The sequence below is a fragment of the Vombatus ursinus genome, unplaced genomic scaffold, assembly GCF_900497805.2.
Source record: "Vombatus ursinus unplaced genomic scaffold, bare-nosed wombat genome assembly UNPS02009205.1, whole genome shotgun sequence".
Lineage (NCBI taxonomy): Eukaryota > Metazoa > Chordata > Mammalia > Diprotodontia > Vombatidae > Vombatus > Vombatus ursinus.
In genome coordinates, this window is record NW_020948983.1 from 18128087 (window position 1) to 18151983 (window position 23897).

At 41.1% G+C, this 23897-nt stretch overlaps 1 protein-coding gene across 1 annotated transcript in view; it reads left to right on the forward strand.

The window, feature by feature from the left end:
• The window catches only part of ARL3 (ADP ribosylation factor like GTPase 3), a 32318-nt gene extending 16946 nt beyond the window's left edge, over positions 1–15372 (forward strand). Inside the window, exons 5-6 of the mRNA XM_027852085.1 lie at positions 469–654; positions 12337–15372. Of these exons, the coding sequence (XP_027707886.1) occupies positions 469–654; positions 12337–12384 (234 nt within the window). The 3' untranslated portion in view covers positions 12385–15372. The remainder of the gene's footprint in view (positions 1–468; positions 655–12336) is intronic.
• The last annotated feature ends 8525 nt before the right edge of the window (positions 15373–23897 follow it).

Sequence of the window (23897 nt, forward strand, 5' to 3'; positions counted from 1 at the left end):
ATGTAGTTATATGTTAATAGTAATTAACAATTATAATATATTAATAATAAATATAACAAGTAACAAATGGTAATATAATTATATAATAATTAATAATATTATATAATTATACTGTAATGTAATACTCAGTTTAGGAAGGTTCAAGGCCATTGCTTATTCTAAACATTTTTTTAAATTTAAAATAAAATTTCTTTTAACTTCCCTTGACAAATATTCAAATGCAAAAAGAAAACTGAAAATGAACCAATAAAATATGAACTATAGATATAACCATAAACGTGTCATTTTAGCAATAATTAAAAGAAACAAAAGGTATGTATATTAATATTAATACAGTAGTATCAGAATAATCTTGTTTAGTTGTTTTTTTTTAATCTCTCTCCTGTATATCTAAATGTTTATTAGAGGTAAGGTTAGATTGGACAGAGTCAAGTGTGGATTTTCACTTCCTTTTCTGAAATGATACAGGAACTAGCTGAATTACTGGATGAAGAAAAGCTGAGTGGTGTCCCTGTGCTCATCTTTGCTAACAAGCAGGATTTGCTCACCGCAGCCCCTGCCTCAGAGATCGCAGAAGGATTGAACCTACACACGATTCGAGACAGGGTCTGGCAGATCCAGTCTTGCTCAGCCCTTACATCAGAAGGAGTACAGGTGAGATGACTAGGAAGCCCAGTGATTCTCAGAGAATGTCTGAATGGAGGAAGCTAGGAAATTAAGGCCCCTTGGCAGATAGGCAGTCTACTCCCATGTATGAAGGTCACATTAATAGTTTTTGAAGCATTTCTGCTTTGCAACCAAAACAGTAGTATCAATTTGATTTGCCAGAAGCACAATTTGAAGCAAGTGATTAAAGACTGTTAAAAAATATACATTGACGTAGTAGAGTCACCGAGAGTTGCATGCATTGGCTGACCAGCCAGTTTTCTTTCTTCTGTTAGTTGCCTCTTCTTCTCTTCTCTTTGGTATCTTTCCTGTTACTCCTGCTTGGTGTCCCTACTTTGAAGCCTCTAATAGCTTGTTTTATATGTAGGATTTGCATTCATTATATTCATTCTGTTAATTCGAGGAATCAAACAACTGTCAACCAAGAATCTATAACCCCAAAGAGTAGTTAATTGTTCCAGTCTTTGATACTCCCCACAAGATAGCATTACAATCAGTCAGTCAGTTAACAATATACACCAAGTGCCTCTAGTATTGGGTCTTTGTCTTAAAGCCCTGAGGAGTTGAGACATCCCTGCCTTTTCAACATTTGGTCTGCTTAATGTGGTCTTTAGTCACTACTTACTTGGTATGTACTGGTGCTATGGAAGTCTGGGACAGCAGCGCTTGAGTACTGTGTTAGATTTCACTGTACTTAAAAAACTTATAGTCTCTCTAATTGTCATGTGACATCTGTTTCTAATTAGATAACCTGTTTGCTTTTCTCAGAACTTGACATGTTGGAATAAGAGGCTAAGATTCTATACCTGATCAGCATTCTGCAGCCTCTTTCCATTTCCCTCCTGATCTTCTTCCCTTTCATCACCTAAGACATTTAACATTGATTTGTCTTAAAACTGCTTGGCAGACTTTATCATAAGCAAAATAGTCACTTCCTAGAATTGTCTCCATTCTTCCTTATGGTTTGCTACTTGCCTTTTTGTTGTGATAACACGGGCAGCATCCAACTCTGCTGTACCTCTCTTGGGCTTCTGAATTTGAGGGGAAACTCACTCTGCATGAGGCAAGTGACCGTAGCAATCAACAAAGACAAGCTAATCACTCCTGAATGCTGACCTCCTTTACCATGACAAAACTGTCCTCTCCTACTCTACCAGCAGGGAAGAGCACTAATTCTAGTCACAGATTATTTAGGCCTCCTCGAGTCATTCTGAAGCTCTTTGGGCCTCCATCACTTTCTGAAAATCTACACCTTAATTTTCAATAATTTTTTCAACACATTTTCTGAGCTATTCTGATGATTATAGTTCAATCTAAACAATGTATGAGTAAGTGAACATGTGATAATTTGATTTAACAACCCATGGTTACCTTAAAAAAAAAAACAACTAAGATAGACGTTGGTAGCTATCTTTATTCATTAGTGTGGATAAAGCATGGGAGATGAGAGCAATCTTTCCTACATTTAAAATCATGGAATTTTTAGACCTGGAAAGAATATTGGTGATGAATTCATCTAATCTTCTGATTTTACAAAGGAAGAAACTAAAGTCAAGAAGGGGCTTGCCCAAGCTCACACAGTTAGGTGATAATAGACCTGAGACTAAAACCTTGGTCTCTGGACTCTCAGCTAGAGTTCCTTCCACTCTACCAGTTTTGATGAGCAGCTGTCTCTGCAGGGCTTCTTTTCTCACAGAATAGTCCACAAGACCAGTTTACTGTATCCTGGAGTTTGAAGAACAAGAATATGGAGTTATAGAAATAGATTTTAGAAGCAAATGATAAATAACATAGCTGTAATCTCTTTTTATTTGGATAGAATATAGGAGGTGGGGAAAGCAAAACAGGAGTTAAATAGTAAGGTTCTTGTTCCTTACGCCTGAGAAAGGAAAGGGAGAGATTTCTAGAAGAAGTACTAGGAGGAATAGAATTAGAATTAGACTGGAAAGGTATAGCTTTAGAGCACTCTGAATCACTCTCTTGTTTATCTTTACTTCTCCTTTCTCCTTCCTCCTTCCCATTATTGGCCAGGGGTAAATTATAGAGTGTGCTCTCTTCCCTTGACTTTGAAATCATGACAGAGAAGTTCAGTACCTTTTGGTGCACAGCATATTTATTAGAAGTTATAGGGGCAGCTGGGTGGCTCAGTGGATAGAGCACTGGCCCTGAAGTCAGGAGGACCTGAGTTCAAATGTGGCCTCAGACCAAACACTTGACACTTACTAGCTGTGTGACCCTGGGCAAGTCACTTAACCCCAGTTGCCAAAAGAAAGAAATTATAGGCAGCTGAGCATACCAGATGGGTGGAAGGATAGACTAATTTAAATGAAACACAAGAACAAGAATATGCCAGAGTGGTACTGTTTTGATAAGAGGAAACTGCTCAGAGCAGGACCTTCAGGAACCAAGTTCACAGGAAAAGACAGCACAAGAGACCCAAGAAAGAACTATGAACAAGAAAAATAATGACTTTATGTGGAGAAAGAGTAGTTTGAAGGTCACTTAATTAGTTTAGTAGATAGTACCGTGGTGTATAGAATTGGGTAGTTAAGACTGGGATTTCAAGGTTAATGAGATTAGATTATGGTTAATAGAATGATATAAATTTAGAGAATTTAACCATTATTTGAAATGGGTTATTTAATAAAAATGTTAATTAAGAAGGGAATCTGATGTCTATTGTCCCTTAATGTTAACCTTTTGGGATTGAAAAAAGGTCATTGACAATTTTCTGTGAAAAGCATATTCATTGTGTCGTACTAGGTCACCTTGACCCTTCCCCCAGGTAATGCCCCTGACCTAAACTTTTTGCCCATTCAGTCATTTTCTTGTTTTCCACTTTATCAAGTCACTTAAGTCATTTAATTCCCTTCTGGCTTTGCTCATTAAAATTGTGGGCCTTTAATGCTTTTGTTCATCAAGCCTGAAGGTTATTGTGTTTAAACATTTTAGTAGGAAAATATCTATAAAGTTTAGTAACTTGTGTTAGTTGGATACACTTTGAGACACTGTTACTGTGTAAAGTATCCTGTTTATTCTTCCCCTGAAAGCTAGCCTTTAATACTGGTTGCCTAATAACAGCCACAAAGAAGACCAGACAATAAGTGGGTCAGGTAACATTGCCAAACACAGGTCTCATGACCCCAAAGGCCTATGTGAAGGCCAGAAAAAATGGTAATCTACAATCTCTATCTGTAATAGCTCTTTGAAGACAATATCTATCTAATTGTATCCCTTGTGTCTTTTGTGTATAATGTGTTTTTAAAAAGACCTTATTCTGACAAATTATGGCCACACTGGAGTGAGGGGAAAAGCAAAAAAAAAAAAGAAAAAAGAAAAATGTGGAATGGGGTAGCTGGTGGTGCAGTGGGTAGAGCTCTGGCCTTGTAGTCAGGAGGACCTGAGTTGAAATCCAGCCTCAGACAAGTCACTTAACCCCGATTGCCTCACCAAAAAGACAAAACAAAACTGTGGAGTGAGAGGGACACTTTACATGTTGGATTCTAAGCCACCTTCCCTATTGGACTCAGTTGGAATTGGGTAGATCATATCATTAGTTTGTAATAGTAAAAAAAAAAGGTGAATGCTGTGTTTTGGAATTTTAAAAGGGTGGGATGGTGAGATGGAATCCTGGCCCTTGCTCCCCTGATATTATCAAGGAAAGTACCTGCAGTGCCTCCAGAAAAAGGAAGTAAGGCATATTGTTCAACAGCATCTTTTCTGGGTGATGAAATTGACTTTTGAGGGCTTTGATCTAGGTCTGAACTGCTTTTGCTTTTCCTGATTTACGGTGACTGTGATCTAGGGCTGTCATAGAAATAAGGCAGGTTTTTATGGGAAATTGTCAAGAGCAAAAGAAGATTGGAGGAGACAGAAAATAAGGAGAGATTAGTTCTGAAACACTGTTGTCACTGATAGTCCTGTGGCCCAGAAGAGAGGTCATAGGAGACCCAGTTATGTCAAGTAAGTAAGGGTTGAAAGAGAAGAAACTATTACTGAAGACATTGGATCTGTAACTGTTTCTCATCTTCTTTATAAAGATGCTTAAGCTAGATGCCAGGGAGGCCTTTCCCAATTCATGACATTTAGCATAGGAACTTCTTGCTTTCTTTCTTTCCTGATGCCTCTTCTTTAGATGTTTTGGAAATAAGGAACAAATGATCTAAATTAGAGCCAGTCAGAAATGCATTAAAAGCAGCCTTTTGTCAGGTTTTCTCTTTCCACAAATTAGACTTGCATCTTAAACTAAAGCACCCCTGACTGTTCATCCTTTTTTCTCTTCTCAGATCCTGAAAGTTTTGGCCTAATCTGTGGTCAGGTGGTTCTAGAAAGCAGTATTTGATAACACAGACCAACATCGGTCTCATTCACATTTAGACCCCAAAGGTCCAAATAATTCTGAACTTTAGCATATGGCAATCCATGCTTACCCCACCAAAATCAACTTTTATTTTTAGAATTCATCCATTCTTGATTCTTTCTGCTAATTCTTATGACCAGAGCCTATATAGATATCTATTTTACTGAGATTATCATATGGATACTTTGGTATTAGGAAGGATCATAGCACTTTTGACATTGGTATGTGATCCATACTTTAAAATCAGCTTTTCAGATAAACACAAATTATTCACTAGCTTATAGTTTTTCTTTTTCTTTAGGTGATTCTTTCTTCACTTTCCCAAGCATAAGCTAGTATTTTTATTTTTCCTCATTTACATGTAAAAACAATTTTTGACATTCTTTTTTTAAAATTTTGAGTTTCAAATTCTCTCCCTTCCTCTCTTCCCTCCCCCCTCCTTGAGAAGACAAGCAATTTGCTATATATTATATATGTGCAGTCATGTAAAATATTTCCATATTAACTATGTTACAAAAGAAAACAGACAAAAAAAAACAATAAAAATAAAGTGTAAAAGGCATGCTTTGATCTGCATTCAGACTCCATCAGTTCTTTCTCTGGAGGTAGATAGCATTTTTCATCATAAGTCCCCTGGAATTGTCTTAGATCATTGTATTGCTGAGAATAGAGAAGTCATTCATAGTTGATTGTTGTATGATATTGCTATTACTGTGTACAATGGTCTCCTGGTTCTGCTCAATTCACTTTGCATCAGTTCATGTAAGTCTTCTCAGGTTTTTCTGAAAACATCCTGCTCATCATTTCTTTTTTTCTTTTCTCTTTTTCTTTTCTTTTTTGGTGAGGCAGTTGGGGTTAAGTGACTTGCCCAGGGTCACACAGCTAGTAAGTATCAAGTGTCTGAGGCCAGATTTGAACTCAGGTCTTCTTGATTCCAAGACTGGAGCTCTATCCACTGCACCATCTAGCTGCCCCTATCATTTCTTATAGTACTGTATTATTCCACCACAACTTGTTCAGCCATTCCCCCAATTGATGGACATCCCTTTCATTTCCAATTCTTTGCCACCACAAAAAGACCTGCTATAAATATTTTTCATACAAAGAGGTTATTTCCCCCCACCCTTCTTTTTTTTAATCTCTTTGGATACAAACCTAGTAGTGCTATACAGTTTGATAGCCCTTTGGGTATACTTCCAGATTCCTTTCCAAAATGATTGGATCAGTCCACAACTCCACCAGTGATGCATTAGTGTCCCAGTTTTCCCAAATTTCTTCCAACATTTGTGATTTTCTTTTTCTGTCATATTAGCCAATCTAATAAGTGTGAGGTAGCACTTCAGAATTGTTTTAATTTGCATCTCTCTAATCAATAGGGTTTTGATTTCTTCAGAAAATTGCCTGTTCATATCCTTTGACCATTTATCAATTGGGGAATAACTTGTACTGTTACAAATTTGATTCAGTTCTCTATATATTTGAGAAATGAGACCTTTATCAGAGAAACTGGTTGTAAAAAAAATTTTCCCAGTTTCCTGCTTTCCTTCTAATCTTGGCTGCACTGGGTTTGTTTGTGCAAAAACTTTTAGATTTAATATAATCAAAATGATCCATTTTATATCCCATTATACTCTTTTGTTTGGTCAGAAATTCTTCCCTTAGCCATAGATCTGACAGATAAACTACTCCATGCTCCCTAATTTGCTTATGATATCACCCTTTGTGTCTAGATCATGTGTCCATTTTGACCTTATCTTGGTATGTACTGTGAGATGTTGGTCTATACCTAGTTTCTGTTAAACTGCATAGGCCAGTATAAAAATAAAATTTGAATTCTTTATTGAAGGTCTGATATTATTTGTTATTGGCCCCAAGTACTTTGGTTATCAGCAAAGCACTTTTAAACTCTGGGCTTTTTGGGGGGGGGGGAATGGAGCACATAGGGATGTTTTTGAACTTCCTACCTTTTTATAGATTCAGAAGATGAGATTTGGCTGCCTGTTGTGTATGTTGTAAACAGAAGTATCATCAAGGACAACTATGCTTAACGTCAGTGTTGCCTGAAGCTGCTTCTTAACCCAGGGCTTCTAATGATGCTGTGGGAGAGGCCACATTTTTATAGACAAAGGGTCTGTGCTCCTTATTCTCTTAGAATGCTTGCAGATATGACAGTGCAATCATCATATCTCTAAAAAAGTCCTACCCACCTATAGCTTTTGATACTTCTGCCAACAATGAGAAAATTATATGTGGTTCTGAGAGCACACATTAAAAGATCTGGACAGTCAAAGACCCCTCTCCTCTAAGAAGCTCAAAATGTGATGGAAAGCCACTGTTGGACCACACTCACACATATCCATGTTTTCTGGGGCCCTTCTGTTACAGGGAATGGTGTGGTGATTTGGAGAAATTCACTTCTTATTTTCCTTTAAACTCAAAGCTTGAGACTAAAGCTTCATATGTGTAGAGGCTTGATGGCATCTCTTTGTGGTCTGTTTTGTTGAAATGAAGAAAATCCATTCAGCTCTAGAAAGAGTGGGAAACAGGGGAGACTCATTGTCATTTGGGTGGGGGGAGGCAAATGTGAAGAAAATTAGTTAAACCTGTTTTAAATTAAGGCATAGCTGCTAGGTAATGCCATGGAACTATTTCCAGCTTTTGGAGGCACAGTTCAAATTCACCTTACCTCACTGCAAGTAAATGGCTTTAATAGAACTGAATCTTAAGCATTGTAGCAATTTCTTCTTTTATTTAATTAAATTTTATTTTATTTTCAAGTCCATATTCTTTGCCTTCCACCTTTCCTTTCCCCCCTCAATTGAAAAAGCAAGAAAAACAAAACTCCTTTTTACAAACATGTAAAGTCAAGCAAAACAAATTCCAGAATAGGTCATGTCTCTTCCCCTTGTATCCCTCCCCACCCCCACAAAAGTCTCAGTCTGCACTCTGACGCTATTACCCCTCTATCAGGAGGTAAGTAGTATGTTTCATCATGAGTCCTTTGGGCTTGTGGTCGATCATTGTGCTGAGCAGAGTCCTTAAGTCTTTCAAATTTCCAAAACTGTTGTTAATTATATAAATTATTCTTTGAATTCTGCTTACTTCACGTTGCATCAGTGCATGCCATCTTTTTAGGTTTCTCTAAAACTATTGTTGTTCAGTTGTTTCAGCCATGTCTGACTCTTTGTGACCCCATCATCTTAAAGCCAGCACAGTAGTATTCCATCATTCATGTGCCATAAGTTGTTCAGCCATTCCCAATTGATGGGTAACCCCTATTTCTCTTCCTTTGCCACCGTAAAAAGAGCTGCCCTACATGTTTTTGTATGTATACTTTTTTTTTGTGAGGCGATCAAGGTTAAGTGACCTGCCCAGGGTCACACAGCTAGTAAGTGTCAAGTGTCTGAGGCCAGTTTTGAACTCAGGTTCTCTTGACTCCAGAGCTGGTGCTCTATCCCTTGTGCCACCTAACTGCCCCCATGTACCTTCTTTCCTCTTTCTTTGATCTGAGGATATAAACCTAGCCGCAGTATTGCTGAGTCAAAGGGTATGCACAGTGAATAGCTTTTTGGACATAGTTCCAAATTGCTTTTCAGAATGAATAAAGTAGTTCAGAGTTCCACCAACAATATATTTAATATACCTCTTTTTCCACAACTCCTCTAGCACTTATTTTCCCTTTTTGTCAGATTTTCTGATCAAATGGGTGTAAGGTAGAATCTCAAGAGTTGTTTTAATTTGCATTTCTCTAATTATTAGTGATTTAAGATATTTTTTTCATGTGGTTATTGATTGCCTGTTTTTCTTCCTTTGAAAACTATTCACATCCTTTAACCACTTATCAGTTGGGGAATGGCTCTTACTCATAAATTGGAAGCAATTCCCAGTATATCTTAGGAATGAGACCTTTCTGAATACAGATTGGAGCATACTTTTTTACTTTCTTTAGTTTTCTTGAGGGTTTTTTTTTGTCTGTTTTCTTTCACAACATGACTATTATGAAAATATTTTGCATGACTACACATGTATAACCTATATCATATTGCTTGCCTTCTCAATGATGGGGGTGGGGTGGGGAGGGAGAAAGGGAGAGAATTTGGAACTCAAAGTTTTAAAAATGAATGTTAAAAATTGTTTTTATGTGTAACTTGGGGAAAATAAAATACTAAATAAACAACAACAAAAAATTTGAAAAAAGAAATGAGACCTTTAATAGAGAAACTTGCTACAAAGATCCCCCCCATTACCTGCTTCTCTTCTAATTTTAGTTGTATTGATTTTGTTTGTGCAAAACCTTTTTTATTTCATGTAATCAAAATTTGTCCATTTTACCTCCTGTGATCCTCTCTAGCTCTTGTTTGTACTATATCTATTTCAAAAGTAAAGCTACACAACATGTGCCTGGCAAATAGTAAACCCTTAATAAATGCTTTTTCACATATTTATTAAAGGCTAATGTGAACTGATTCAGTTTTAACCTGACCATTTGCTTCCCAAATGGTTCAGAAGAATATTGGACAGGAAGAGGATTCTGTCTCATGCAACCTTTTCTCATCATTTCCTTGACTTTTTGTACTGATAGTGAGATTATGTTTCGTAAATGTGGCATGCCTGTGCAGCCATGTAGATATATGGATACTTGGCAATTGGGAGGCTTGGTGTTCATTGGCTAGGCCCTGCCCTGAACCTAGGGGAACACCCTGGCACCCACACACTGGAGTACAGAAAAACTATCCATGGTTTAAAATAGAAATTCTATTCAGTACTGACAGATAAAGGGAGGGAAGGGGTTGGAAAGGCCCGCTTTTGTAGTTGTAGCATCGTACCATGTACTCCTAGAGTTCTTAGCCATCTTTTTGGCCCTGGTTAGAATCCAGTATTAATGTCCCTAACTAATGGTGATCCTAGCAAAGTTGGTGCCCTGTGTGACTACAGAATGACCCCTTTCAGGTCTTTCAATGCCTCTCTACTCCCCCTTGGAGTAAGAGTAGCAGTGGTCCTGTAGGGGCTTTAGGAACAAAGGAGCTTAATTGACCCCAAAGTCGTGCTACACCTGGCATGATTTCCCTCTTTGACTACACACTTGAATGAGAAATATAGAAGGTGGTGTGGAGGCTGGTGCTATCCTGGCTGCTATGCCACAAATAAGCATGGGTTTCCTTCCCATCCTTTCTAGCCCAATAGCCCAGGATGGTGAGCGGCAGGGTTGTGTCCCCAGTAGCACTGGAGTTACTCTAGAAGGAGCATGGCCACCTCAGCTCTGCTCTGTGGTGCCTTCCCCTTGTCCCTCTGTCCCACATGCATGGCCTGTAGCTGCTTACCAGTCTGCACCCTCCCGTTGGGCTTCTTGCAGCTGAGTAAACATCTTACCAGCTCCTTGCTGGCATCAGTTCAGTTTCTGCATAGTCACATACAGTACAACAAAAAACCATCCCAGTAATAATTTACCCAGGAGGAAACCCAAAATGTGCTGTTTGAATGACCATCCTCCATCTTACCAGGGAGACGTTTTGGTTAAAAAAAAAAAAAAGCACTTATGTGGAGACCAGTGCTGAGGTGCCCATTTTTCTCAGTGTTTATACTGATGTTTGAAGATGAAAAGTTTAATGTAAGTGCTGAGTTATTGAACAGTGACATCAGAGAAAAGACGGTTATCTTATTCATTGTGCTTTGATTTGCAAAATCCTCCCTTTAGTCTCCTGGCAGGTCATCTTTTTTTTTTTCTTTCTTGGAAGCCAATTAGATACTAAAAGTATGTGTGTTCTTTCAATTAATTATTTTTAGAAAATGGCCTTAAAACTAGAATTCACCTTTCAAAGAAAGTTAAGCTGACCAATTGTATATTGGCAATCCATTAAGTTCACCTTCTCTCTTCTGCCTTAAGCTTTGTCATTATTTCCCCTGCTCCCTGGATGCTGCTGCTGGGCTTCCAGCCATGGCAAAAGCCCATCAAAAACCCATCTTGACTGTGGTCATCAGGACCATTCTCCAATGATCTGGTTCTCCTCTGGAGTTCTTTAAAGGCAGTGAGCATAGTTCTAATCACTGTAAATTCAGGTTATGGCCAGATTAGTGGGGAGATAGGATGGCTGCTTGTTGTTTTGCAGTGATGTATTGTTTATGGGATTAGTGTTCTGAAAGGCCCAGGGTGTCAGCTGATATTTATTACTTTAAGCTGTCTCAGCTGTTCCGGTTCAGTAAATAGACCTACAGTCACAATGAATGCAGAACTCTGCGGGTCATGTATGCCCCAATGTGTGCAAATGTGATTAGGGTTTTAGATAGTATGTACTGCAGATGCAGGGAGGAGTCATGATAGGAGCCTAGTTTGATTTTACTCTTTGCTACTGAGAATGTTCACCATCCTTTTGAAGAGACTGGAGAGACTGAAAAAGAAAGAAAAGAAGTCAAATGCGACTCTTACGGGGAGTTGAAAAGGTCTGCAGCGGGCTGTGAGGGGTGAGCAGGGTCTCTGCTTCTGTGCTGAATTTGTAGTTGACTTTCAGCATAACGATTTTTACTTATCTTGCTCTGCCTTCTTCTTGAAAAGGACACTTTCAAGGTTGCTGTACCTTTAAGTGAACCTTCCTCCACAGTTTTTCTGTCTGGTAGTGCTTAGAGCTATGATAATCTGGCCAGTTCCTTTTGAATAGATCTGTACTGCACCATGAAAAGAAATTAATGTACAATGTACCAGTGTATGTCTAGTAACACATACTGCAGTTGGTTTGTTTTCTCAAAAAGAAATTTAATTTACCCCAAGTGTACACTGTCACACCAAACACACTGGCACACTAGAGAAGGCGCTTATTGCATCTAGTGCCGTAACAAAGGTCATCTTTAGAAAAAGCCAAAAAATAACTGGAATTCTTTCCTGATAGCTCCTCAATGGGACATGTATCTAGGCAGATGTGTTTATTTTTTCAGAGGGAGTTCCCAAAGACCCATCTCAAAGTTCATACAATGGGTACCCTCATTCAGTTCCCAAAGAAGGAGCTCATTCTCTCTTCTCTGTTCCTCTGGGCCCCTCCCTGCTTGACCAGAAGAGGTCACTATCACTTGCTGCCAGCCTTCCCTCCTCCTCCATCCCCAGGGAGACTTAGTTCCCAGCCATACTCAGGCCAGGGAAACCCAGGAGACCTCTATGAAAGAGAAGAGAGACTTGCCATACTCATGGGCAGATGCCTCTGGGCTGGTGGTCAGGGAGGGGAGGGCACAAAAGACTTGGCTTTCTGACAGCACTGCTTTGGGGCATTCCCTGCCTCTCTCAACTAACAAATTGCCTTTCTCTGTACATGTTTCCCTCAAAGGACGGCATGAACTGGGTCTGCAAAAACGTCAATGCTAAGAAGAAATAAAATCTAGATGAATGGAAACACAGGAGCCGCGGGAGCTGAGTTCTGTCCTGAAAACACTCATTTGCTGCTTTTTGACCATCTGTGTACAGCTACAGCTGTTTAAAGAGAGGGAACAGCACAGTCTAAAAAAGAATCCCCATTCCAGCAGTAGGTTTAACTGATCTCCAAGGTTCAGTATCATTTTTCAAATAAAGGAATTACATTATTTCCTCTGCATAATTGAAATAGTATTAAATGTCTCGAAGCACATGATTAGAAAATGAGATCCTTTAAATGAACAAGAGATTGCAGAGCAGTTTAGACCATTCCAATGGGCTTTAAAAAAGAAGAAAAAAAGCTTATGCCGAGTTCATTTATTCACTGACCTGTTCCCTGGATTCCCCTAGTGGTTTGGAAACCACACAGAACATTCTCTGGTGTTGGTCAGATTTTTCCCATCACCAATTGAGCTGGTGCTGCATTCTGCCTGTGTTGAAGCTGGGGGGAGGAGTAGCAGATGATTAAACCATCTTGTCATGCAGGTAGGAGAATGTGCATGTAATCCTCCCCCTTTGGGCATGGAAAAAAAAAAAACCTTTATTGAAAACAAGTCACTACAGAATTGAACCTCCCCCCACCTCCAGCAGCAGAGACAAGCAACTTCTTAGGGCTCGGGCAATAATGACAACTGGAATGTAAGGAAAGGTGGGAGGTTTAATTCTAGAAAAATTAAAAAGTCCTTAAACAGTTCTCAGATGGAGGGTGAAGGCTAGCATAAACAGGCTTCTCCAGTTCAGTGGAGCACGGAGCAGCCGACTCGGCTTAGCTGGCCTCTCTGTGGTGCTCCTATAGAAGAGATTTCTAAAGCTCAAAGAATTCTGTGTTTAAATGATTACAATAGGCCCCTGGTATCAGATTTTAAAAATAAATGCCGCTTTACTGTGAACCCATTCCACAGAGAAAAGCTGCACAGATCGATTTTTTAGAAGAGATCAATTTTTACAGAGCAGCAACTTTGTGGAGTGGGATGAGGGTGGAAAAGATTTGTTGTTAGAACACTGGTTCAGTGATTCCAGAGGTCACATCCAGGAAAACCAAGCTCCCAGCCCCACTCTAAAGGGCCCTCTGTGGTTGGTCATGAGACTGATGGGAGAATGGCAGGGAATCTGTGGCTCAGAGTTGGTAGGAGAGTTTGTTTTTTCTTGCCCTAAGAAATGTCCCCAATTTAGTAAAGAAGGCCTATCACAGAGCTACCACACCTCCTTAATTAGACTGTATTCTGGTGCCTAGGGGCTCAGGCTTGGAGAGAATAAATTTGAGAGACTCTGTCCAGTTTCTAGTGGGAACAGTCTTCCTCACATTAACTCTCCCTGCAGTTGACCCTTAAGTCCCAGCAGGGTAGTGGAAAGTTGAATGGGCTAAAGAGACCAGCTGTCCTCTCATCCCCAGAGGTGGCCTGTTCTGACCAAGTGAGAGGCAAACTGGCATAGCTGCTGACTTTCAGTACTGGCTCCACAATCCTGGGACCATGGACTCCATCCATCTTTCTGGGAAAGAGTTTTGCATATGAAACTGAAACATCAATTTTTCAAAGGGTGGGGGTGGGAAGGATGTTGATAATTCTCATCCCCCCACCAACCACAAAAGATGTCCTGCTGAGTCATGCATAAATTGACAAAAATCACTCAATGTGGGACTCCTTCTGGGATGTCATTTCACCCCTAATCTGTTCTATGGTCTTTGTGCTGAGGAAAGAAGTGAAATAGAATTCCCCCCTCACCAGGTTACCAGTGCATCTCTAAACTACAGTGGTGCAGGTGTTTCCAAAAGCCCAGAGGGCAGGGGGTGTGATTGCTGATTTTAGAATGTGTGCTTTGACTTGGACTGCAGCAATGTACCATTTCTAAAATATTTTCATACTTTTATCACCAGCCTACAAAACTGCTTTTAAAGCACCCTCCCACATCCTCAGCCAGCTCAGCCACCTTTTGTAGCTTTCCTAGGTAGCTCTTTTAATAAAATGCAAAGTAATTACTGGGGTTACCAGTCTTCATCTTGGGGGAGGGGGCAAGGGACCAAATAGTTTTTTTAAGCTCCTTTTAAAGCCCCCATTATAGAAACAATTTTTTTTGCATCCCCCCCAATAAAAGAAGGATTAAAAATGTTCCCATTCAAGGCGAGCCTAAAGACACAGAGTCTTAAGTACAATTTTATTTGATCATGGGGTGGGGGCGATATGAATAAATTGGATAAAGGTCCCTACTAGGTTAACTGTAGCATATCCACCATACAGACCAATGGTGGCAGAAACTAGAGTACCCTTCTCCCCCACCCCCAGCAGCCAGTTACTTTGGGTTCATTTGCCCTGGCCTGCAGCAGTGCACCCCCTCCCCTTTGCTATCCGATTGTTACTATGGAAACAAGGATGTCATTGATGTGGGCTGAGTAGGGGAACATGTCAGAGCACAGCTGAAAGTCAGTGATTACAACGGTTAGAAATGTTGTGCCAGGGTTAGAGAAGTCAGAAGCTCCGGGCAGCTGCTGAGAGGACATATTCCTAACCCATTCCCTCATTCTCTGCTTCTGTCTTCCCTTGATTTTGACAAATTTCTTTATTCCCTCAAGTGGAAGCTATTTCTTTGATACCCAGTCCTCCTTTTCTCAGTGGTTGGCTGTTCCTGATCAGCCCAGACAGGGTTCCAAGGTACAGCTGGGGACCCCCAGAAAATGCCATGTCACCAAGGCCAGCACACTTTGCTTTATTGTCATTGGAGTCAGCTTTTATTTTTCTTTCCCTCTTTCAGAGACAAGTCTTTCTTTCCTTGTATTTTTAGCTACTTCATTCCTTGTGGTTTCAGGGCTCAGTCTAAGCCATCTCAAGGCCCATTTTTATAGGCCCTTTGGAAAATGATAATCAAAGGGAGGGACAACGGGTTTGATCATGTGGAAAACTCAATGTATAATTTAGATGTCTGTCAAAAAAATAGCAAATAAATCTAGTAGAAATAAGGGCAGCTTGAAATGTGTTGTGCTCTTTAAGGAAACAAGAGGGAGGGGCCTGGAACATTGTCCTCTTTCACAAGCTCTATATGTCTGTCTTTTAAGGTGTGTTGGTTTTTTGGGGGTTTTTTCTTTTTTTTCTTTTTTTTTTTTTCAGAAAGCCAGTTGTCACCCATTTGGTGGCAGGCAGCAATCCTCAACCTTTAATATCCCTGCTGTGCTCAGGGCTGCCAGACTCCAGGCATCCTCATAACCCTCTACCACAGAAGGATTTTCCCCTCCTCCCTGGGCCTCCCACCAGCCACAAGGAATTGCTCCTCAGAATCAGACACTGGGTGTTGCAGTCCAAACATGTCACTTTCCATTGGGTCGCTAAACTTCTCAGTTGCAGTATAAGGTATTAGGTGCCAAATGTGGAGGAAGCCTCCTCCCAGCTTGGCCCCACAGACCAGAGAATAGGAAAGGAAAGGAGTCATAAAATTTACTATTTGATTTGGAAAGGAACCTCAGGGATCCCTTAGTCTGACATCCTCATTTTATACCAGCAAAATAGAGGCACAAAGAATAAGTAGTTGGGTAAGGTCACATAACTGGTCACTGGCAGGCTAGAATTAGAACTCAGATCTCCAGACTTGTAAGATCATTCTACTAGACCACGTTATGGTAAGAGAGCAGGAAAAGTGTCTCCTCTGCCCCACGGGACTTTCCTCCCCAACCTTCATCTATATCTCACCACCACCCTCTTCACAAATCTTTTTCCTCTTGGCAGCCTCACTCTCACATGTCTGGTCCCAGACCCACTCAGATCAATGGGCCATGTTCCCAGCCTTTAAAGGGCAGGGCATAAAAGAGGAATGAGAAAGGGAGAGAAGAGAAAGGTTCCTTCCCTAGTCCCCATCCCTCTCTACCAAGGGCAGAGACTCTAAAGTATAGAGTTGCTAGCCCTGCCTCTAACTCTAAGGCCCACCGAGGCTTAGTATGTTTTGTCTCTCACACACTTTGTCCCCAAAGTATGGGTCTGGCCCATAACCTGGAGGAAACCACCAGGTTCAGCTAGCAGCTCAGCTATTTCATGGCATTAGCCCTATGCCTGAGGTGCCCGATTGGCTCTGGGGTAAAACATAGTTTACTACTCAGTCAAGGAGCATTTTAGGGCCTCTCTCTCTCTCTCCATCCCCCTTAATTGCAATCTGTTCAGCAATTTCCCTTTCTAACACTGCCAAACCCAGGGAAGCAGGCGGCTGGGAGGGGAGGAGAAAGAGCAGCTCCCAGCCCTGACAGAATCTGCTGCTCCAGCACTGCCTCCCACCCCCACACACTCACACACGTGCTCATAGGCAGACCCAGGCCCAGACACACACAAATACACACAGGCACAAATTCATTTGTTCATCAGACTTTGCTGCATATATGAAGGGGGACACAAAAGACATAATAAATGTCCTAAATAAATAAACCTATGGAGACCATAGGCTTTTAGTATCAGGAGGGATAACAGAGACCTTTTGAGTTCAACCTCCTCATTTTATAAATTAGGAGACAGGCCCCACAATCATGCAATGAGTTAGTGGAAGAGGCAGGATTTGAACCGCAGGCTTTAGACTCCAACTCCAGTGTTCTTTCTATTATGTCAAGATAACTATACCTAAGGCATAATGTGATGCATAACCAAAAAGGTACTAGATGCTATGGAATTTGAGTGGTGAAAGAAATCATTTTTATTTGGAGGGGGGAAATCAAGAAAGGCAGAAGGTAGAATTTGAGGTAGGCCTAGAAGGACAGGAAAGAACATATAGAATGAGGGAGAGTGGCAAGGCATCTAGGCCAAAGGAATGGCATGAGCAAAGACACACAGGGAAAAAAGTTTGAGGGTGTACTTAGTGCCTGATTGGCACAGAAGAATTTAGTTACAAGGCTAAGAAAGGTAGGCTAACAGTGGAGGGCTTTGAATACCAGGCTAGAGTTTGGACTAGCTAATCAACAAGCGACAATAGGAAGTCACTGAAGGTTTGGTTTGGTTTTGTGAGTAATGTAATCAGGGAGGCCCATTAGAAAAATTACTCTTGAGTTAGCAGCAAGGCAGATCAGACACTGGGAGATCCCTTAGGAGGCTCTTGGAATAGTTATGTTAAAAATCTATAGGATTGCGTGGCTATTCTAATTCTAATTCCAATTCCAATTCTAATAGACTAGAATCAAAGTTTTGGACTTTTAGTAACTGAGTGGATGGTGATATTCATTAACAGAAATAGGGAATTCAGCCTTCCTGGGGGGGCAGGCTGGTTGTAGTTGGTGAGGTCTCCTTTTGGTGGTGGTGGTGAGAATTATGAGTGTAGCTTTGGACATATTGATCTTAAACTTTCAGCAGGAAATTCAGACCAGCAGATAATTAGAAATGGGAGTCTGGAGCTCAAAGTAGGGTCAGACTAGTGATATAAACTTAGGAATGACTTACAAAGAACTGAAAGTTGAAGCTTGAAAGTTGCCAAGGGAGGCTAAGGAGAACAGTAATAATGGGCATTTATATTTCAAGTTTGCAGAGCACTTTATGCAGGTCATTTCATGTGAATAATACCTCGAGGTTTTAGAGTAATACTGCGGATTTTCTCAATTTTACAGTAGAAGAAACTGAGACTGAGAAAAGCTAAGTAAGTTAGCTGTGATCCCACTGATTTTGGAGTCAGGAAACCTGGGTTCTAATCTCACCTCAGACACTTTTACTAGTTGTGTTACTCTGGGCAAATCATTCAGTTTCTCTGTGTGTAACATTAGGGACTGGACTTAGGGAGCTTTAAGGTCCCTTCCAGCTTGAAATCCTATGATTTTGTGATTCCTTTTCCCTATCCCAAGGGGGAGCAAGTAAAGTGATGTCTTTGAAGTAGAGAGGTCAGGGCTACACAACAGAACCACTGACCCCACTGAAGCTTTTCCTATGCCTGGACCTACCATGTCTACAACTCTCAATCAACATTTATTAAGCATCTACTACATGCCAGGCACAAGGCTAAGCACTGAAGATACAAGAAGAGCCAAAAGACAGTCCCTACACTCAAAGAGCTTACCATCTAATTTAATGGGGGAGACAACATGTAGATAGATAAATACATTGATACATGGATGTATAGATAGGTGCATAGATCCATACATAGATACAATATACATAGAGATACAAAGCAAGTTACAGACATATTCATACAATACACACACACACACACACACACACACACACACACATACACACACACACACATACATACACTGCGCCCTAAAACAGTTGGCTCTAATGAACAGAAGGCCCGGCAGCTGTGCACAGTGATGCATATGCATGGAAGGGGTATATTTATCCACAACCGCTGCAGCCCTCCTCCCCCAGCAGCTCCTTGCTGGTTTCCCGCTCTTCCCAGCCTTCCCTTGACCTATTTTGGGGGCAGAAGTTTCTGTGCATTTGTGTGTGTGTGTGTGTGTGTGTGCGCGTATGCTAGCGCTCAGGAGCTTCAGCTTCTGGGGGAGGAGGAGGGAGCCCATCTCTGCCTTTGATTTCCTCTGAAACATCTTGATTGGAGACTTATAATGGCAGCTCCTGCTGCAAAGGCTCCCTGGAACTCGTGGCCATAGCTGACACTGCCAGGATTTCTGCTGACTCGAGCCTGCACAGCTGGGCGGGGCAGGAGGAGACCAGCTCTGGCCTTACAATTCGGGCTGGGATGTGGGGTGGGGCTCAGCATCCCCACTCCCCCAGGGGCTCTTGGAATCATGCCTGGGGCAGGGCCTGAACCTGGCTATTCTGACTTCTCCAGAGACCCTCTAGCCTGAAGGCAGCAAGAAAGCTTGAGGTTAGGGAAAGAAAGAGCATCCATATCTAACTCTCCGGACTTCCTGGTCCCACCAAGATGCTTATCAGGGATATACCTGAATGTCCTTGTTCCTCCTAAGGAGGCCCCTTCCCAGACTCCAAACCCTCCCCCCAGACCCACTACCAGCCACCTCCTAACACCAACCAGTAAGGATCAAAGCCTGAGAGGTTTGTGGTAGGCCACACTTGCATGTGAATAGGCAGGAATTTAGAACAAAGGATCGGAGGTGGATAGTGATGGCCTCTTTGTTCCTGCCCTTCCCCCACCCCACCTCCCAACACTTTCATTTGTTTGACCAACCCTGAGGATTTGGGGTATTTAGGGAAAGCAACCTCAAGCCTGAGATCCACAGAGCTCTGCTTTGGCTTTCTTTGGCAGAGGCCCCTAAAAAGGGTTTTGGAAGCATGAGAGGTTAGGCCGGAGGTACAAGAGCCCCTCAGAGAGACCTCCATTCCCTTCCATTCATTTCTTCCCCAGGGCCTTCACTCCCCCTCCTCACTTCCCTAACTAAAATCTATGCCATCTTCTCTACTCTACAATCCTTTGCTCCCTCGTCTTATAGACACTGAACAGAGCTGGAGAAAATCACAAAAGTGTGCAGATTGGGTCCACAACAAATTTGTTATTTAATTTCAACTGGGCCCTTTCTGCAGCAAGCATCATTTTACTGTTCTCTAATCAATTTGTTGGCCCATTTTCCACAATTGCTGTTCGAAGCCTCTACTTCTCTCTTCCAAACTCTCATCTCCTCTTTCCCCGCTAAGTTCATATTTCATTAAAAACTGAAGTCTTTGGGAGAGCTCTCTCTTCTCCCTTACTTCTCCTCCTTCACTCCTGCACCAGATGTCTAGGTGACGTTTCTCCTGGACAAGGTCAATTCCTCTACACGCATCTTTAATCCCATGCCCTTCAGGCTTTTCTAGGTATTTTCTCCAAGATCCTCGCGGTTCTCCTATCTTCAATATCTCCTTCTCTATGGGCTCCTTCAGGAGCATCTAATCCCCCCCTCTAGCTATAATATAGTCCTATGTGTCTCCTCCCCTTCTTCCCTCCTCTAGAAAGCCCTCTATGCTAAGTGTCTCCACTTTCTCCTCTCACTCTCCTTTTAAACCTCTGCAATCTGGCTTCTGACCTCATTACTCACCTGAAACTGTCATCTCCAAAAAGTTATTAATGATCTCTTAATTGACTATCTAATGGCCTTTTCTCAATCACCTTCCTTCTTCACCTCTGTCCAGCATTGGCTGCTGCTGATTATCTCTTCCTGAGCACTTTTCTCTACTCTAGGTTTTCATGCTGCTACTCTCTCCTGCTTTTCCTCCTTATTCGACCAATCCTGCATTTAATCTTCTTTGCTAGATCTTCATATCAGGCCCATTGATCCTACTCCTGGGCCCTCTTTTCTCCTTATACTATTTAACTTAGTAATCTCATCTGTTTCCACAGTGTCAATTATTGCTATACAGATAGTTCCCAGATCTATATATCTAGCCCTAGCCCCACATCACCAGCTGTCTTTTGAACGTCTTGAACTAGAATGTCCCATAGGCATTTCAAAGGCAACATTTCCAAAACAGAGCTCATCATCTTTCTTCCCAAACCCAACCCTCTTCTGAACTTCCCTGTTACTTCTGAGGGCATGATTATCCTTCCACTCAACTAATCTCTCAACCTTCACATAATCAATTACTCACCTCACACATCTGATCTGTTTCCAAATCTTATCATTTCTGCCTTCACAATACCTTGTATATGCATCCCACCCTAGTTCAGGCACTCATCACCTCTTGACTAGACTATTAAAATAACCTTCTAAATTAGTTTCTCCACCTCATGTCTCTCCTGCCTCCAACCCATTCTCCACTCAGCTGCCAAATGGATTTTCCTAAAGCTCAGGTCTAGCCTTGTCACACATATATCCCCTACTCAATAAATTCCAGTGTCTCCCTCTTATTTACAGGATCAGGTATCAAGGCCTCTGGCATTTAAGGCTATTCACAATCTGGGCCTTTTCTAGTTTTCCATCACCTTTTTCTGTGCCTTTCTACTGTTTCCCATTCCTCTCTCTCGTTTGGACCTAATCATCTTTATGTTCATCTCCTCCATTAGAACGTGAGCTCTTTGAGTACAGATACTGTTTTGTTTTGGTTTGGTTTGGTTTATGGTTTCTACTTTCTTTGTATCCCTGGTGTTCCCTGGCACATAATATGTATCTAACAAAAGCTTGTTGGCTGTCTGACCCTAAGTCAGATAGTTGATGGGGACAGTGGACTGCATTTAATTCCAGATGCTGGGAGTGAAAAAGAAAAAACTCATTCTTAGGCCAGGGGCACTCTATAGACCATAGCTTATAAGCAAATTGCTTCCCTATACATACCCTAGAATTCAGCCAGATCACTGTTCCCTGTACACTATAAATATAGTTCCATCTTCATACTTTTGCATATCCTGTTCCCCCTGCCTACAGTGTCCTCCTCTCTCTTCTGTATGTCTAACCTCCCAGTTCATCAACCTTGTCAACTCCTGTGATCTGTACCTTCACTCCACCTCAAAAGAGACCTCAGCCTTCCTTGTCTCTGCTTCTGTGATTTGTCCTGGACTCTTGTATTCTTCAGGTGTGTGTGTCCCCTCATGTGTGTTGTTCCCTAGATGGTCTTCTTCCCACTAAGGGTGTGTGTATTTGTGGGACAGTATGCCCCAGATTTATGGTAGTAATTTACTACTTGCTTTGATATGTGTCTTCTGATTGATTAGTAAAAGTAACACATTGCTGGGGGCTTGTGATTTATGGTTTTGAGTGAATTCAAACCCACAAAATACTTTTATCCAAGGGTAACTTATTCTGGGGTCTGAGAATGTGATGGGAGGAGGTGCTCCAGAAGCTACACATAGCAGATTTTTAGACCTTAAATGCTATCTAGTCTAATCCATGAAATGCATATACAAACATGGAAGATGAGAGACTTAGAAATAAGGTTATAGAGTAAGGTATGCAGAATGAAATATAGTTTTGGATTTGGCCAATAAGGGTATTTATTTTGCTTAACTACTTATTTATCACAAGAGTTTTTTTTTCTTTTTCTTTTTCTTTTTAAAGAGGGAGAGGGAATGGGAAGAAAGAAAAAAAGATGCTTGACAATTGACAAAAGGGGAAAAAATTAAAAGAAAGAAATAGGGTTGTATGATGTGAATTAGATTAGAGAGGTCACCGGAATTTGTAGCCTGGGAGAAGAAGGAGGTTGGGGAGAAGGAAAGAGATTTTTTCAGTTCCAAATAGATCTAGGTAACAGATTGCAAATGCTTTAGTGCAGACCACCCAGATTGCTGGAAATAATGGTATTTGCCATCTTGATAGTGGGTCAGGGATATTTTTCTATGAATCAGACAAGCGGCATAAAGGTGTGAGCACACTATGTCCAATCCAGGCCTGCTCTGTGTTGAGTTTTGACCCCTATATCTTCTGAGTTATACGAACAACAGGTGGAATTCAATTGCTTGCTTTGCTGCAGGGGAAGGACTATCCATTTGGAGGTTACATGTAGAAATGAAGGTTTCTAGGATATTTATTGAACCATTTCTGACTGCCTAGATTGAAACCTGCTGTTCCCTTGGATTTCCCTGTTCTTATCATTGGCATCTTTATTCTCCTAGATAGCCATTCTCCAAACCCCAGAATTGTATCTTCTTCTCTCTCCCATGTCCCACATGTCCAAGACACTAAGTCCTTTTGATTCTACCTCCACAATATCTCTCAAATCCATATACTGGCCCCCCATCCTATCTGTTCCCACTGCTACCATTCTAGTCCAATTTCTCTTTATCTTTGACCTAGGTAGTTTCAATAGCTTACTAATTTTCATCCCTGCCTTCAATTTCTACCCCCTACCCTTGCCATAAACACATATATCTCTAATCCATCATATACACCACTTGTCAAAACATTTTTCTTCACCATTCAAAAATCTTCAATGGCAATCCAGTTCCTATGGAATAAACTCTTTAGCCTGTAATTCAAAGCTCCTTACAATATGTCCCAAATCTACCAGTCAATTGCTTCCATAAATGTACCCTACTGTTCAGCCAGATCAGTCCCCTGACTGTTCTCTGTACCCTACAAGTATAGTTCCATCTTCATACCTTTGCTGATCCAGTTCACTCTGTCTAGAATGTCCTCCTTCTCTAATATGTCTAATCTCCCAATTCATCCACCTTCTCAACTCCTATGACTTGTACCTTCACTAAACACACTGAAGACTATACCCCTGATCCCATTATCACCCTTAAACCTTCACCACGGAAGCAGAATACTACTTCCATGATCCAGAACTCTTTGATTCTCTCTCTAACTACAGCCTCCCATCCTTCCATCTCTTTCTCTGCATTACATCTAAATCTAATCTCCATTCTCACTTTGACATCCATTTACTTCACCCCTTCCTGTTCTTCTAGTCCATTACCCCAACCCATTTTTACTCTAGTTTCACTTTCTTCCCTTCAGGATGTTGTCATTATAGTTATCTCGTTCAACTATATATTTTCTTCTGCTTTGGAATTCCATGGCCCTTTGTTCTACTACCTCTTTACCTCACCAAAGTCCAACCATGGGTTACCTCCACCATCTGCTTTCTGAACTTTCTTCTTCTTCTTCTTCTTCTTCTTCTTCTTCTTCTTCTTCTTCTT